The sequence below is a fragment of the Mobula birostris genome, chromosome 7, assembly GCF_030028105.1.
Source record: "Mobula birostris isolate sMobBir1 chromosome 7, sMobBir1.hap1, whole genome shotgun sequence".
Taxonomy (NCBI): domain Eukaryota; kingdom Metazoa; phylum Chordata; class Chondrichthyes; order Myliobatiformes; family Myliobatidae; genus Mobula; species Mobula birostris.
The window spans coordinates 5,167,747-5,183,221 of NC_092376.1; the positions used below are offsets into that span (position 1 = coordinate 5,167,747).

The 15,475-nt window shown below is 48.5% G+C and overlaps 1 protein-coding gene across 1 annotated transcript in view; it reads left to right on the forward strand.

The window, feature by feature from the left end:
- The first annotated feature begins 4,034 nt into the window (after positions 1–4,034).
- Positions 4,035–15,475, forward strand: part of stard10 (StAR related lipid transfer domain containing 10) — a 53,660-nt gene continuing 42,219 nt past the window's right edge. The window contains exon 1 of the mRNA XM_072262523.1: positions 4,035–4,460. Coding sequence (XP_072118624.1) covers positions 4,302–4,460 — 159 coding nt within the window. The 5' untranslated portion in view covers positions 4,035–4,301. The remainder of the gene's footprint in view (positions 4,461–15,475) is intronic.

Below are 15,475 nucleotides of genomic sequence, written 5' to 3' on the forward strand. Positions count from 1 at the left end.
CTTCCGGAACCATGCCAGAATCTATCGACTTTTGAAAGATCATCGCTAATGCCTTCGCAATCTCCACAGCTACTTCCTTCAGAACACGAGGGTGCATTCCACCTGGTCCAGGAGATTTATCGACCTTTAGTCTATTCAGCTTCCTGATTACTTTCTCTGTCGTAACTGTGACTGCGCACACTTCTCTTCCCTGCCACCCTTGAGTGTCCGGTATTCTGCCGTCTTCCTCAGTGAAGACTGATGCAAAATACTTGTTCAGTTCCTCTGCCATCTCCTTATCTCCCATTACAATTTCTCCAGCATCATTTTCTATCTGTCCTATATCTACTCTCACCTGTCTTTTACTCTTTATATACTTGAAAAAGCTTTTAGTATCCTCTTTGATATTATTTGCTAGTTTCCTTTCATAGTTAATCTTTTCTCTCTTAATGACCTTCTTGGTTTCCTTTTGTAAGGTTTTAAAGACTTCCCAATCCTCTGTCTTCCCACTAATTTTTGCTTCCTTGTATGCCCTCTCCTTAGCTTTAACTTTGGCTTTGACTTCTCTTGTCAACGACAGTTGCATCCTTTTTCCACTCGAAAATTTCTTCTTTTTTGGAATATACCTGTCTTGCACATTCCTCATTTCTCGCATAAACTCCAGCCACTGCTGCTCTGCCGTCTTTCCCGCCAGTGTCTCTTTCCAGTCAACTCTGGCCAGTTCCTCTCTCATGCCACTGTAGTTTCCTTTACTTCACTGAAATACCGACACATCAGATTTTGGCTTCTCTTTTTCAAATTTCACAGTGAACTCAATCATGTTATGATCACTGCCTCCTAAGGGTTCCTTCACCTCAATCTCTCTAATCACCTCCGGTTCATTACACAATACCCAATCCAGTACAGCCGATCCCCTAGTGGGCTCAACAACAAGCTGTTCTAAAAAGTCATCTCGCAGACATTCTACAAATTCTCTATCTTGAGATCCAGTGCCGACCTGATTTTTCCAATCTACTCGCATGTTAAAATCCCCCACAATTATCATAACATTACCTTTCTGACAAGCCTTTTCTATTTCCAGTTGTAATTTGTAGTCCACATCCCTGCAGCTGTTTGGAGGCCTATAAATAACTGCCATCAGGGTCCTTTTACCCCTGCTATTCCTTAGCTCAACCCATAAAGATTCTGCACCTTCTGATCCTATATCACCTCTTTCTAAAGATTTAATATCATTTCTTACCAATAAAGCCACGCCTCCCCCTCTGCCTACCTTCCTATCCTTCCGATACACCGTGTATCCTTGGACGTTCAGCTCCCAGAGACAAGCATCCTTTAGCCAGGTCTCAGTGATGGCCACAATATCATACCTGCCAATCTGTAGCTGTATAACAAGATCATCCACTTTATTTCTTATGCTGCGTGCATTTAGTACAACACCTTAAGACCAGTATTTGACACGTTTCGCTTTGATTTCACTGCAACTTTATTGCACTGCAACTCATCCCAATGGCTACACATTTGCCCCATCACCTGCCTGTCTTTCCTGACATCTTTACTGCTCACTATCTTAGATTTATTTCTGTTTTCCCCTTCTTCTGCTCTGTCATTCCGGTTCCCATCCCCCTGCCAAATTAGTTTAAAACCTCCCTAACAGCTCTATTAAACTTTCCCGCCAGGATATTGGTCCCCTTCGGGTTCAGGTGTAACCTGTCCTTTTTGAACAGGTCATACTTCCCCCAGAAGAGATCCCAATTATCCAAGAATCTGAAGCCCTGCCCCCTACACCAGTCTCTCAGCCACGCATTCATCTGCCTGATCCGACTATTCTTTCCCTCGCTAGCACGTGGCACAGGTAGCAATCCTGAGATTACTACCCAAGGTGATCGGTGATACCTGGAGGGGGAGGGATGAAGCAAAGAGCCGGGAAGTTGATTGGTGAAAGAGACAGAAGGCCATGGAAGAAAGAAAAAGGGGGGAGCAGCACCAGAGGGAGGCGATGGGTGGGCAAGGGGCTGAGGTGAGGGAAAAGCTGGGGGTGGGGTGGGCGGCATTATCGGAAGTTTGAGAAGTCAATGTTCATGCCATCAGGTTGGAGGCTACCCAGACGGAATATAAGGTGTTGTTCCTCCAACCTGAGTGTGGCCTCATCTTTACAGTGGAGGAGGTCAAGGATGCACATATCAAAGTTCAAAGGTTCAAAGGTACATTTAATGTCAGAGAAATGTATACAATATACATCCTGAAATGCTTTTTCTCCACAACCATCCACGAAAACAGAGGAGTGCCCTAAAGAAAGAACGACAATTAACTGTTAGAACCCCAAAGTCCCCCCTAGCTCCCCACTTCCCGTGTGTAAGCAGCAGAAAGCAATAGTCCCGCCTCCCCCCCCACCGGCATTAAAAAAGCACCGGTACCCGCCACTAAGCACTCAACCGTGAGCAAAGCAACAGCAAAGACACAGACTTTCAGTACCCCAAAGACTACTTATTCACCTGGTATTTGACATACCACAGGCTGTCTCTCTCCCTAATAAGGGAGAGGGGTGTCTCCATTTCACAGCGAGAGGGGAGACATTACAAACAACTCGCTGATTTACAATGTTAGAAGTCCGTTGCGTTGTTTTTTCTGAGCTCTGTGCCCAAAGAACTCTGGGCACACAGCCAGAGATCTTCTGTCTCCCATGACACACCGATTTCCTGCAGAGACACCGACCTCTGATTTCCAGCCCCCCATCTCCAGAGCCGCGAAAACTCAGTCCCCCGAAGGCAAATGAAGCTCTCTTAGTCCGAGACCTTGGCGTGCTGAGTAACGGCCATTTGTGAGACCCAGAGAGCGAGTCCCATTTCCACAAAAAAACACAGTCAGTGTGTAACTCCAGGTCAGGGTCTTCAAAAGAACCCTGAAAGGGAAAAACAGAGATATTAAAGATGGAGTTATTGGAATGGGAATGGGAAATGAAATTAAAATGGGTTGCCACTGGGAGAACCTGCTTGTCCTGGTGGATGGAGCATAGGTTCTCGGCGAAACGGTCTCCCAATCTACGTCGGGTCTCGCCGATATACAAGAGACCACACTGGGAGCACCTGATGACCCCACAGACATGCAGGTAAGTGTCGTCTCACCTGGAAGGACTGTTTGGGGCGCTGAATGGTAGTGAGGGAGGGGGTGCAGGTGTGGTACTTGTTCCACTTGTAAGGATAAGTGCCAGGAGGGAGATCAGTGGGGAGGGACGAATGGACAAAGGAGACGCGTAGGGAGCAATCCCCACGGAACCAGAAAGCTGGGGGGGGGGGAAGAGAAATATGTGCTTGATGGTGGGATCCCGCTGGAGGTGGCAGAAGTTTCAGAGAATTAAACAACGTATTATACTTGGTTGGGGGCCGGAAAGTGAAGTTAACTCTTTTTCAATCTCTTTTTCTTATTTATTGAGAGACAGTGCAGAACAGGCCCTCCGGCCTTTCGAACCACACCATCCAATTTAATCCTAGCCTAATCATGGGACAATTTATAATGACAAGTTAACCCTATCAACCGGTACATCTTCTGGATAGTGGGAGGATACCTGAGGACCTGGAGGAAACTCTCTTCAGGCACCACTACTACTATGTCGTGTCAGGCCTAGGGGGCCAGCGTCAGGCACCCCCTTTCAGGCAATCCGCCGTTAATACAAGAGATTCTGCAAATGCTGGAAATCAAAAACTGGAGGAACTCAAGTCAAATCCTACTGAAGGGTCTCCACCCGAAAAGTTGACCGCTCATTCATTTCCATACGTGCTGCCTGACTTGCTGAGTTCCTCCAGAATTTTGTGTGCGATACTGCATATTTAAATCGGATAGAACTTTGGTTTGGGGCAGTCCAACGTAACATGGTGCGAAGGCTAATTTTCATGGCAGTTGTACCCTGAGTATGAAAGCCTACGGCGAAAGAAAATTTGGACTCGATCGACAGTAACTGGGAGGGAGCGTACAGTTGAGCGACGGGCGTTAGGGCCACGCGGATTCCCCTGCCCGTTCTCACCGGCCCCGGAGTGAGCTGCCAATCAGCCGTCAGTTACCGCCGGTCGTGGGGATTCGTGGTGCGAAGTGACGGGTCCATTTAAACCTGAGAGACCAAAGGCAGACTCCATTCTCCATTTCAAAACAGAGCTGCAAGGAATCTCCATCCTTTCGCATAGCTCCCCCACCCCCCTTGTGTGTGTTTCTCTTGCAAAGAGAGCGAGGGGGAATACGCGTTTGTTTAATCCCGTGGCGGCGTTGGAAGTGTTTGGGGAACGCGGTCGGTGGCGCTGAAACGGGAGCTGGAACAGGTGCAGGAGGGGCGAATGGCCAGGGAATCCGTCCAGGTCCCCGACGATGTGGATTTTACCTCTTTCAGGGAGGAATGCAATTCCGAGAAGGGCTGGTGTCTGAAGTATAAACGCTCCGGGATCACCGTCTGGGTGCAGATGACGGAGGAGGAAAAGGCATTGCATAAAATTAAGGTAAAATCAAAACGAAAACCTTTCAGATTACGTTGGATGGACGGTGTGTTGCAAGTAAATACGGTGGCGTTCCACACCACCACACCACCACCCACCACCCACCACCCCCTACATTGTGTCCAGAGATGACGACCGGCTCTCACTAGCACCTACAACCTGTTCGCATCCCTCCTCACCGGCCCGCGGCCTCTCTGCACCTCCCTATCCATCATCACCCCCGTCCTCTCCCACCCCGACCGGCTGAACTCTCCCACTTGCGGGGATCTTCCGTGCTGAGGAAGAGGTCCCCTCTTACAGACAGGGAGGCTCCGGTTCGGAACTGTGCGGATCGGTCTTGCCTGGCGTCTTCTGAAAGTTTCCCGTGAAATCTGCTGCTCGCCGGGACTCGAGGGCCTGTGTTATCGGGAGAGCTTGGCTAGACGCAGGAGAATGAACAGACTCGATGGGCTGAATGGCCTAATTCTTCTCCTCTGTCTTGTGGACCCTGTAGAAGTTCTGAGTTACGGGAGAGGTTGGCTAGACGCAGGAGAATGAGAAATGGGCATGATGGGCCGAATGGCCTAATTCTGCTCCGATGACACAGAGGTGTATTAAATCAAGGGGAGGGGGGTAAGATAGGGTGAATACATGGGGGCATTCCCCCAGAGTTGGGAGAATCAAGAACATGCAGGGCTGAAGGTGAAGGTGTGCCAGGACCCCAAGGGGTATAGGTAACTTTTCCACATACAGGGTGATGCCCGCAATGTCCCCTCTAATTTTTGTTTACAGCTGTGCGAGCCAGCCATTGGTCTGAGCAGGAAATTTTACACAGCCTGAAAACTGTGTAGCACTTGAAATGTTTTTTTTGTAATATATATGCTACAGAAGGAACATTGATATATCACATGCTTCTGATTTTATTATTAATTGAAAGCTGTAATGAAATACAGTACAAGAAGGAAAGTCTGTTGGGGTTTGTAAACTTTCCCCAGCTGCGTACAGTTCCAGCTGTGCAGTAACAAAGGCAACGTGCTCGGGAGCGTTTCAGTTACTGCGCGGTCACGCACCCACGCTGCTGACGGAACGGTGATGGTGGGTATGTGGAACAAGGTGTCAGAGGAAGTGGTAGAGGTGGATGCATTGAAAAGGCACTTGGGGCAAAGCTCAGTGGGACTTGGGTCAAACACAGGCAAATGTGACTGGCACATACACAGAAAGGTGCCGGAAAAGGGCCAGGAACATCATGAAGGATCCCACCCACCCTGCTCATGGACTGTTGGTCCCACTCCCATCAAGGAGGAGGCTACGTAGCATCCAGACCAGGACCACCAGACTCAAAAACAGTTACTTTCCCCAAGCAGTAAGGCTGATCAACACCTCCACCCACAAACCTACCCCTCCACACCCCCAACCACCACTACTTTACCACTGCCTGTCAGAGTCACCTTATGTACAGACACTCCGATACCTCGTGTCACTTTATGGGCATACAAGCAATCTATGTGTATAAGCTATCTTATGTATTTATATTTATTGTGTTTCTTAAATTATTGTGTTCTTTGTCTTACTGTGTTTTTTTGTGCTGCATCAGATCTGAAGTAACAATTATTTTGTTCTCCTTTGCATTTGTGTACTGGAAATGACATTAAACAATCTTGACTTAGAATCTTAAACGTTAACCAATCTTAGATGGAAGTCTTGGACGAGATGGGCAGAAGGACCTGTATGTGACTGCCCATCCACAGAGTGAGCTGCTGATGTGTACTGTATCCTACTGGAGCCCCTCCTTTGCCACTTATCACGTACCCTGCGTACTTGGACTTTGTCCCCATTTTCCCACTCGCACGGAGAGATTTTCAAACCTCCTGCATCCCTGTTGAATTTTTCAGCCAAATTCTCTCCCTAGAGGCCCCACCATGTCATCCTGAGCTCACGGCGACCCTCTGGCCAGTACACATCCTTTTCTCATTAGAGGGGGCAGACTGGATGGGCAAATGACCTAATTTTCCTTCTGCATCTTACAGTCATTATTGCTGTTAGAGAGTAAGTGCAGGAGCCTGAAGGCACACACTCAGCGATTCAGCAACAGCTCCTTCCCCTCTGCCATCCGATTACGAAATGCACATTGAACCTATGAACAATACCTCACTGTTATCTTTTTCTCTTTTTGGGCTACTTATTTAATTTAACTTCCTAAATATACATACTTGCTGTAATTTACAGTTTTTAAATTATTGTGTATTGCAATGTGCTGCTGCTGCCAAACTTCAAATTTCGCAACATATGCCAGTGATATTAAACCTGGTTCTGACTCGGTGAGTGTTAAATGGGTGTGTTGCTGGGTGGTGTGGCTATTTGAATCGGAGGGCCTGTTTCAGAGGGTTCAAAGGTACTTTTAATGTCAGAGAAATGTATACAATATACATCTTGAAATACCTTTTCTTCTCAAACATCCATGAAAACAGGAGTGCCCCAAAGAATGAGTGACAGTTAAATGTTAGAACCCCAAGCTCCCCCCACGCATAAGCAGCAGCAAGCAACGATCCCCCTCCCCCACCAGCAAAAAAAATCGGCACCCTCCACTGAGCACTCGAGCATGCAGCAAAGTATCAATAAAGACACAGACTTGCAGTACTCCAAAGACTACTCGTTCACCCGGTATTCGACATACCACAGGCTCTCTCTCGTTCCCTATTAAGGGAAAAAAGAGGTGTCCCCGTTTCACAGCAAGGGGGGGAGACATAACAAAGAACTCGCTGATTTACGAGGTTAAAAGTTAGTTGCGTTGCTTTTCCTGAGCTCTGTGCCCAAAGAACTCAGGTCTTTGGGTGCACAGCTAGAGATCTTCCATCTCCCACGACACACTGATTTCCTGCAGAGGCACTGACCTCGAGTCCACCTGCCTCCAGAGCCACGAAATCCCAAAACTCTGAAGGCGCGCTAATCTCCTAACGTCCTTGGCATATCGAAGACCGAGAGCGGGTCCCATTCCCACAAAGAACCGAAGTCAGCGTGTAACTCCAGGTCAGGGTCTTCAAAAGAACCCTGAAAGGGAAAAATAGAGATAATAAAGAGAGAAATAGAGCTGTTTCTGAAGATGCAAGCAAAGGGGTCGCTGTTAGGCTCCGTTGTCTCTCCTAAGCTCCTCCTTCTCACTGTATCTCTAAATAAATAATAAAATATTGCTGGCCCTTCAGCCAGTGATGTTGTGCCGAACTTTTAACCTACTCTCAGTTCAATGTAACCCTTCGCTCCCACGTAGGTTTCCATTTTTCATTCATCCCTGTGCCATCTCTGGATCCTTGTCCCAACATTACACCCCAAGTCTTGTACTCGTTACCCTGGAAGGTGTGTCAAATGTTGTCTTCAGTACCTGAACTACCTGAGATGCCGATTTCAGGAACTGTAGCTGCTCCAAGGTCCCTCTGTTCTACAACATGCTCTGGGACCCGATCGTTTACTGTGTACGTCCTTCCCTGGTTTAACTTGCCAAAATTCAACAACATGCACTTGTCTGTGTCGAATTCCAGCTGCCACCCCTTGGCCCATTTCCACAGTTCACTTTGCTCCTATTGTAATCATTTGGATATGGGCGCAATCTTTTCAGGTGACCCAAACCCTCGAGGTGCAGTCAACTGTGAGGAGGATTGTAGCAAGTCTCAGGGGAAATAGACAGCTGGTGGAGTGGACAGGGACGAGGTAGATGAAGTTTAATGCAGAGAGAATTGGTTTATATTTCAATGCCCACAAAATACTGCAGGAGCTCAGCAAGTGAGGAAACATCTGTGGAGGAAATAAACATTTTCTCTGTACAGTTTTTTATTGATATAACCCTTAACTCATCGCTTCTCGTTCTAGTCTCATCCAACCTTAGTGGAAAAAATCTGCAAGAATTTACCCTATCTATTATCATCATTATATGCTGTGTCATATGACGTGGGTGATCATGGTCTTTGACCATGATTGTTCTTGGCAAATTTTTCTGCCAAAGTGATTTGCCATTGTTTTCTCCGGGTAGTGTCATTACAAGATGGGTGACCCCAGCCATAAGCAAAGCAGTTGCTACACCTTGCCCACGAGTGACCTGCAGGCTAGCAGAGGGAAGGATGGCTTACACCATCCTTGGCAGAGACGTATCTCCACTGAGCTTATTCTCCTACGCTCCAAGGAATAAAGTCCTAACCTATTCCAGTTTTCCTTATAACTCTGGTCACCCTGGGGTGAGCTGGTGGCACAATGACATCAGCACCGGACTCTGGAACAGAGGTTCTCGGGTTCGAACCCAGGCGGATCCGCTCCCAAGTATGCTTTCCATCTGTGCCGGGTTGAGTGTCGAGATCGCATCTCGACCTCGAAAAATAAAAAGGGAAAAATACTGCGGAATGTATGTTTGAGGAATGGCACGCCACACAGTCTCTCTCTCTCTCTCTCTCTCTCTCGCGCGCGCGCGCTCTGCGCCTTGTAAACGCATGAAAAAGACATCGTCATCGTCCCGCCAACACCGCACACGCACAGACACACGCGCAAAAAAAAAACAATTCAGGTCACCCAGTCCTGGCAACATCCTTGTAAATTTTCTTGGCACTCTTTCAATCCTATTGATGCAAACACGAGGAAATCTGCAGATGCTGGAATTTCAAGCAACACACATCAAAGTTGCTGGTGAACGCAGCAGGCCAGGCAGCATCTCTAGGAAGAGGTACAGTCGCCGTTTCGGGCCGAGACCCTTCATCAGAACTAACTGAAAGAAGAGCTAGTAAGAGATTTGAGAGGGGGAGGGGGAGATCCAAAATGATAGGAGAAGACAAGAAGGGGAGGGATGGAGACATGTTCCAAGAACTAGCTCTTCTTTCAGTTAGTCCTGACGAAGGGTCTCGGCATGGGTGATCCAACCAAAAGCCAAAGCACATGGCTCTGACTCTAGCCAGCATAGCGCTCCGGGTCATTGAGGCACGCAAGCCTCCAAACCCCTCGACAAGGTTGTGATCCTCTTGGAGGTAAAAGTGAGTCTGGAGGTTGCAAAATCAGTTTGGAGTTGAGGAGGGTGAAGTTGATCACAATGGATCAGGAGCCTGATGTTTGAGCGGTAGTAAATTGGTGGTGTGGGACCTAAGGCTCCTGTACCTCCTTCCCAATGGCAGCAGTGGGAAGAGAGCATGATCTGAATGATGGATACTGCAGCAATGGGGTAGATGTGCTCATTGGTGGGGAGGGCTTTCCTGTGATGGACTGGGCTGTACTCACCACTTTCTGTAGACCTTTCAGTCCCTGTGTTTTTATACCAGGCCATGGTCCAACCAGTTAGCTTGCTCTCCACCAAGTATCTATAGATCATCATCATCTGGGTTATGTCCCCTACTCCCTGCTCTCATTGGGCAGAGGGTGCAGAAGCCTTAAGTCCTCACCACCAGGTCCAGGAGCGGGCTTCTTCCTGAAGGATCTCAGCCCAAAATTCCTCTCCATGGGGAGAGAGACATTGACCGCACCAATCACATTGACCGATACAGCATCTGAAGGTTGGTAAAATATTCCAACTCGTACTAGCGAACAGAACCATGCAGCAGGTGACATATGAGACTCATCAGGGAGGCAGGCAACAAACTGCTTGAAGAACGAGGTTTTAAACTGGGTACCTTGAAGGCAGAGAGAGACATTTAGGGAAAAATGTCGGCAAATCAGTGGCCAGTCCCTGTCCTCCCAAGTGCTGTCTCCAGCACCTATCATCAAGGTTAGTCATTGAGCACTCCAGGCCCTTCAGCCCATCTAGCCTATGCTAAACTGTTATCCTGCCTAATCCCATCGACCTGCACCCGGACCATAGCCCTCCATACCTCTCCCATCCATGTACCTATCCGAACTTCTCTTAACCGTTGCAATCGAACCCAAGTCCATTATTTATTTAGCAGTACAGTGCAGTGCAGGCCATTCCGGCCCTTCGAGCCATGCTGCCCCAGTATCTCCACAACTCCGATCAACTCTAATCTAATCGCGGGACCACTTACCGTGACCAGTTAACCTACCTGGTTCGTGTTTGGACTGTGGGAGGAAACCGGAGCACCCGGAGGAAACCCACGCATTCCACGGGGGAGGATGTACAGAGGCTCCTTGCTGAGCGGTGCGGGAACCAGACTTGGAATTCCGGAACGCCCCGAGCTGGAATGGTGTCGTGCTAACTGCTTGGCCACTGTGGCGCCGCGGCCAGAGGTGATCAGATTCATTTATTTCCCACGTGTACGTGGAAGTGAACAGTGAAAAGCACCGTCTGTGTTAACGGGAATGGGTGGCGGGCAGCTGACAAGTGTTGCCACACGTTGCACCGCCAACATTGCATGCCCACAATGGTCAGTGGAACAACGTGGAACACAACAAGTAACAAAACACAACAGCAGTAAAACAAGCCCCTTCCTCTCTCCCCCTCTGTCTCTCTCTCCCTCTCTCTCTCTCTCACACACAACTCCTGAACAGGCCTCTGGGCCTCCTAGTTTCAGCCACTGGACTTCAATTTCTGGACTATCGATCGATCTTCAGGGTCCAGTCTTCAGTTATCGACCCCTGGTCGAGCTGATGATAGGACCCAAATTGCGAGCTCCTGCTCGCCAGCCCCCATGTCTCCTGTTTCACACCAAAATCCAATTCCAGGGACCTGTGATGGCATAGCATCCACAGAGGTCCTTCGTCAGCTGTCCACGTCGCTGGACATCAAGTGCGGAGCGGAGGTGTAGACTCCGGATGTCCTTCTACCCATCTCCACGTTAGTGGGAGAAATCATTTCTTCAATCTACCAAATATTGAAAGGTCTGGATAGAGTGGATGTGGAGAGGATCTTTCTTATCGTGGGGGGGCGGGGTCTAGGACCAGAGGGCACAGACTTGGAAGAGAGGGATGTCGATTTAGAACAGAGATGAGGAGGAATTTCTTCAGCCACAGCAGGAATTCCCAACCTTTTTTATGCTGTGAACCAACGTCCGTAACCCCAGGTTGGGAACGCCTAAACTGGTGGGTGCTGAATCTGTGGAATTCATTGCCACAGACGGCTGTGGAGCCCAAATCATTGGGTATATTTAAAGCAGAGGTTGATAGGTTCTTGATTAGTCAGGATGTCAAAGATTACAGGGAGAAGGCAGGATAATGAGGTTGAGAGGGATAGTAAATCACCCATGATAGAATGGCAGAGCAGACTCGATGGGACAAGTGGTCAAAATTTGCTCCTACATCTAATTTTCTTATGATCAGCTAGTGAAGGGGTGAAGAGTGTTTGTCCAGGCTAATGGCCGGTGTGACAGGGAGAGGAGGGTGAGACATCTGGTGTGACAGGGAGAGGAGGGTGAGACGTCTGGTGTGAGAGGGAGAGGAGGACGAGACGTCTGGTGTGAGAGGGAGAGGAGGGTGAGACGTCTGGTGTGAGAGGGAGAGGAAGGTGAGACGTCTGGTGTGAGAGGGAGAGGAAGGTGAGACGCCAGGTGTGAGAGGGAGAGGAGGGTGAGATGTCTGGTGTGACAGGGAGAGGAGGGTGAGACGTCTGGTGTGAGAGGGAGAGGAGGGTGAGACGTCTGGTGTGACAGGGAGAGGAGGGTGAGACGTCTGGTGTGACGGAGAAGAGGGTGAGATGTCTGGTGTGAGAGGGAGAGGAGGGTGAGATGTCTGGTCCAGGCTAACAGCTGCTGTGAGAGGGAGAGGAGGGTGAGACGTCTGGTGTGAGAAGGAGAGGAGGGTGAGACGTCTGGTGTGACGGAGAAGAGGGTGAGATGTCTGGTGTGAGAGGGAGAGGAGGGTGAGATGTCTGGTCCAGGCTAACAGCTGCTGTGAGAGGGAGAGGAGGGTGAGAGGGAGAGGAGGGTGAGACGTCTGGTGTGAGAAGGAGAGGAAGGTGAGACGTCTGGTGTGAGAGGGAGAGGAGGGTGAGATGTCTGGTGTGAGAGGGAGAGGAGGGTGAGATGTCTGGTGTGAGAGGGAGAGGAGGGTGAGATGTCTGGTGTGACAGGGAGAGGAGGGTGAGATGTCTAGTCCAGGCTAACAGCTGCTGTGAGAAGGAGAGGAGGGTGAGATGTCTGGTGTGACAGGGAGAGGAGGGTGAGACGGTGGGGGTGTGACGGAGAGGAGCGTGAGATGTCTGGTCCAGGCTAACAGCTGCTGTGAGAGGGAGAGGAGGGTGAGACGGCGGGTGTGACGGGGAGAGGAGGGTGAGGCGCCTGCTGCCATGTGGCATTGTTTACTGACTGATTGTGCAACTGTTCCGTCCCATTCTCCACAAAGCAGGATGTGCTCATTAACAGCCCAACCCGACAGGGTTCTAATGCAGATTCCAGTGGCTCATAGCAACACGTCACAGTCAGTCAGGTTAATTATCACTGACTTAGATGACATGAACATAGAACACAGTGCAGTACAGGCCCTTCTGCCCACAATGTTGTGCTGGCCTTTTAACCTACTCTAAACTCAATCTGACCCTTCACTGCTACATCGCCCTCCATTTTCCTCTCATCCATGTGCCTATCTAAGGGTCTCTTATATGTCTCCGATGTATCTGCCTCTACCACCACCCCAGCGGGCATTCCTCACACCCACCACTCTCTGAGTAACTGACCCTCCTCTGACATCCCCCCCCCGCCCCACTATACTTCTCTCCAAACACCGAAATTATGCCCCTTCACATTAGCCATTTCCACCCTTGGAAAAGAGTGCTGGCTGGCCACTTGACCTATGCCACATTATTTCTGTCACGTCTCCTCTCATCCTCCTCCACTCCAAAGAGAAAAGCTTCAGCTCGCTCAACCTTTCCCCATAAACCACGGCCTCTAATCCAGGCAGTGTTCTGGTAAATCTCCTCTACATCCTCTCTAAAGCTTACACATCCTACCTATCATGAGGCGGCCAGAAATTAACACAATATTCCCAGAATGCACAGATTCTTGTGTAAGGGGTTTCTTCTTTTATGTCACCGTGTATGTTAATCAAAATGGCTTCTTTGTTATGTTGTAATTGAAATGGTTTCTTTGTTATGTTAAGTGCTGAGAGAGTCTCTAGCTAGCACTTTGCTTGGGTTATAACAGATAACAGAGTAAATGAGCCAATGGGTGTCCATGTTATTCTTTCTGGGGGTGATAGGGTGTCTCATATGGCTGGGAACCGGGGGGTTTTGGCGGGGAGTCGGACGAGAGACTGTGAGGACGATGGATGTGTGGAAAAGCTCAGGCTGATCGCTCCGGGTGGTCCCGAGCCGCGAGTCAACGCGGTCAGGGTGGTCCCGAAGAGGCCCCCGAGCTCCAACGTGTGCACGAAAAAATTGAACTTTGATAAGTCTGGAGCCTTTTCCATTCCTTTTTTGTGTTGAACGTCTATTAATCTCACAGACTTAGTAATATCTATAAAGTGTAATTGGTAAAACGTACATTGTGTGCTGGCTGATGATTGATGTTTGAAGCTGAATCTGGTGGCATTTATATAGCAACTGACACAACCGGGAGACCAGGTGGGCAGCGGACGGGGTTTCCCTGAGATAAATATGAGCCAATATAGCTGAGCGTAACATTTGTTTTGCAGCAGCAGCACGTAAGACATGGGAGCAGGATGAGGCCATTCGGCCCATCGAACACTATAGCACTGCACCCTAACGCCACAGGGGTGAAAGAAAATGGAGGGGAAAATTAGATGAGTGATTAATATCCCTTCACTATGATTGAATGGCAGAGCTGGATCGGTGGGCCAGACGGCCTATTTCTGCTCCTATATCATGCTGGAGATGTAGGGCAATGATAGGAGGCAAAGGCAGAATGGATCATGCAAAGTCATAACATTACTGAATTAAGAGTCTCTTGGATAGGCACATGAATATCAGAATCAGGTCCGTTAACTTTGACATATCTCAACATTTTGTAGCAGCAGTACAGTGCAATATGTAAAAAAATTACTGTGAATTTCAAACTGAATAGTGACAAAAGGGATTAGTAAATAGCACTCAGAAATCTGATGGCAGAGGGGAAGAAGCTGTTCCTGAAGTGTTGAATACAATCAGTAGAGATCGACTGGAGTGTTTGGTGACATACCAAATCTCCTCCAACTCCGAATGAAGGAGAGCCACTGATGTGCCTTCTTCATGATTGCGTCAATATGTCGGGCCAGGATAGATTTTAGCACGAATTGTAGGAAGGCAGCATCTGTCATCGAGGACATGCACCATCCAGGCCAGGAAGAAGGTACAGGAGCCTCAGGTCCCATACTGCTAGGTTCAGGAACAGTTATTACCTTCAACCGTCCGGCTCTTGAACCAAGTGGGTGCCGCAGTAGTGTAGCGTTTAGCGCAACGCTATTACAGTTTGGGTCCCTGTAGTGCAGGGTTCAATCCCGGCTACTCTGCATCCTCCCTATAGACTGTGAGGGTTTCCTCCGGGTGCTCTGGTTTCCTCCTGCAGACCAAAGATGTACCAGTTGGTAGGTTAACTGGCCACTGTGAATTGTCTCATGATTAGTCATTGTGAATTGTCCCGTGATTAGGCTCGGGTTAATTAGGGGTTACTGGGCGACAGTTTGAGGAGCTGGAAGGAGCTGTTCCATGCTGTATCTCAATAAGAACAAACTTCATTCAACTTCACTCACCCCATCACTGAACTACTCCCACAACCTATGGAATCACTTTCAACAACTCTTCATCTCATGTTCTCAATAGTTACTGCTGATTTATTTATTATTATTTCTTTTTTCCCTTTTCTATTTGCACAGTTTGTTGTCTTTTGCATGTAGCTTGTCCATCTTGTGTGGGATTTTCAATCAATTTTATTGTGTTTCTTTGTACTTACAGTGAATGCCCACTAGAAAATGAATCTCGGGGTTGTACATGGTGACATCTATGTACTGTGATAATAAACTTACTCTGAAGCTTCGTGGATTCAGTGTCTTGTTGGGGAGACAGAGCAACTCTTCACTGCACACAGTTCCCTCAGGGATGTGGTTGGAGTAATAGGGAAGGGAATCTATGGAGATGATGCTTTAAAGAGAGTACTTTTATTTGTCACATGTACATCATGAAATGCGTCATTTGC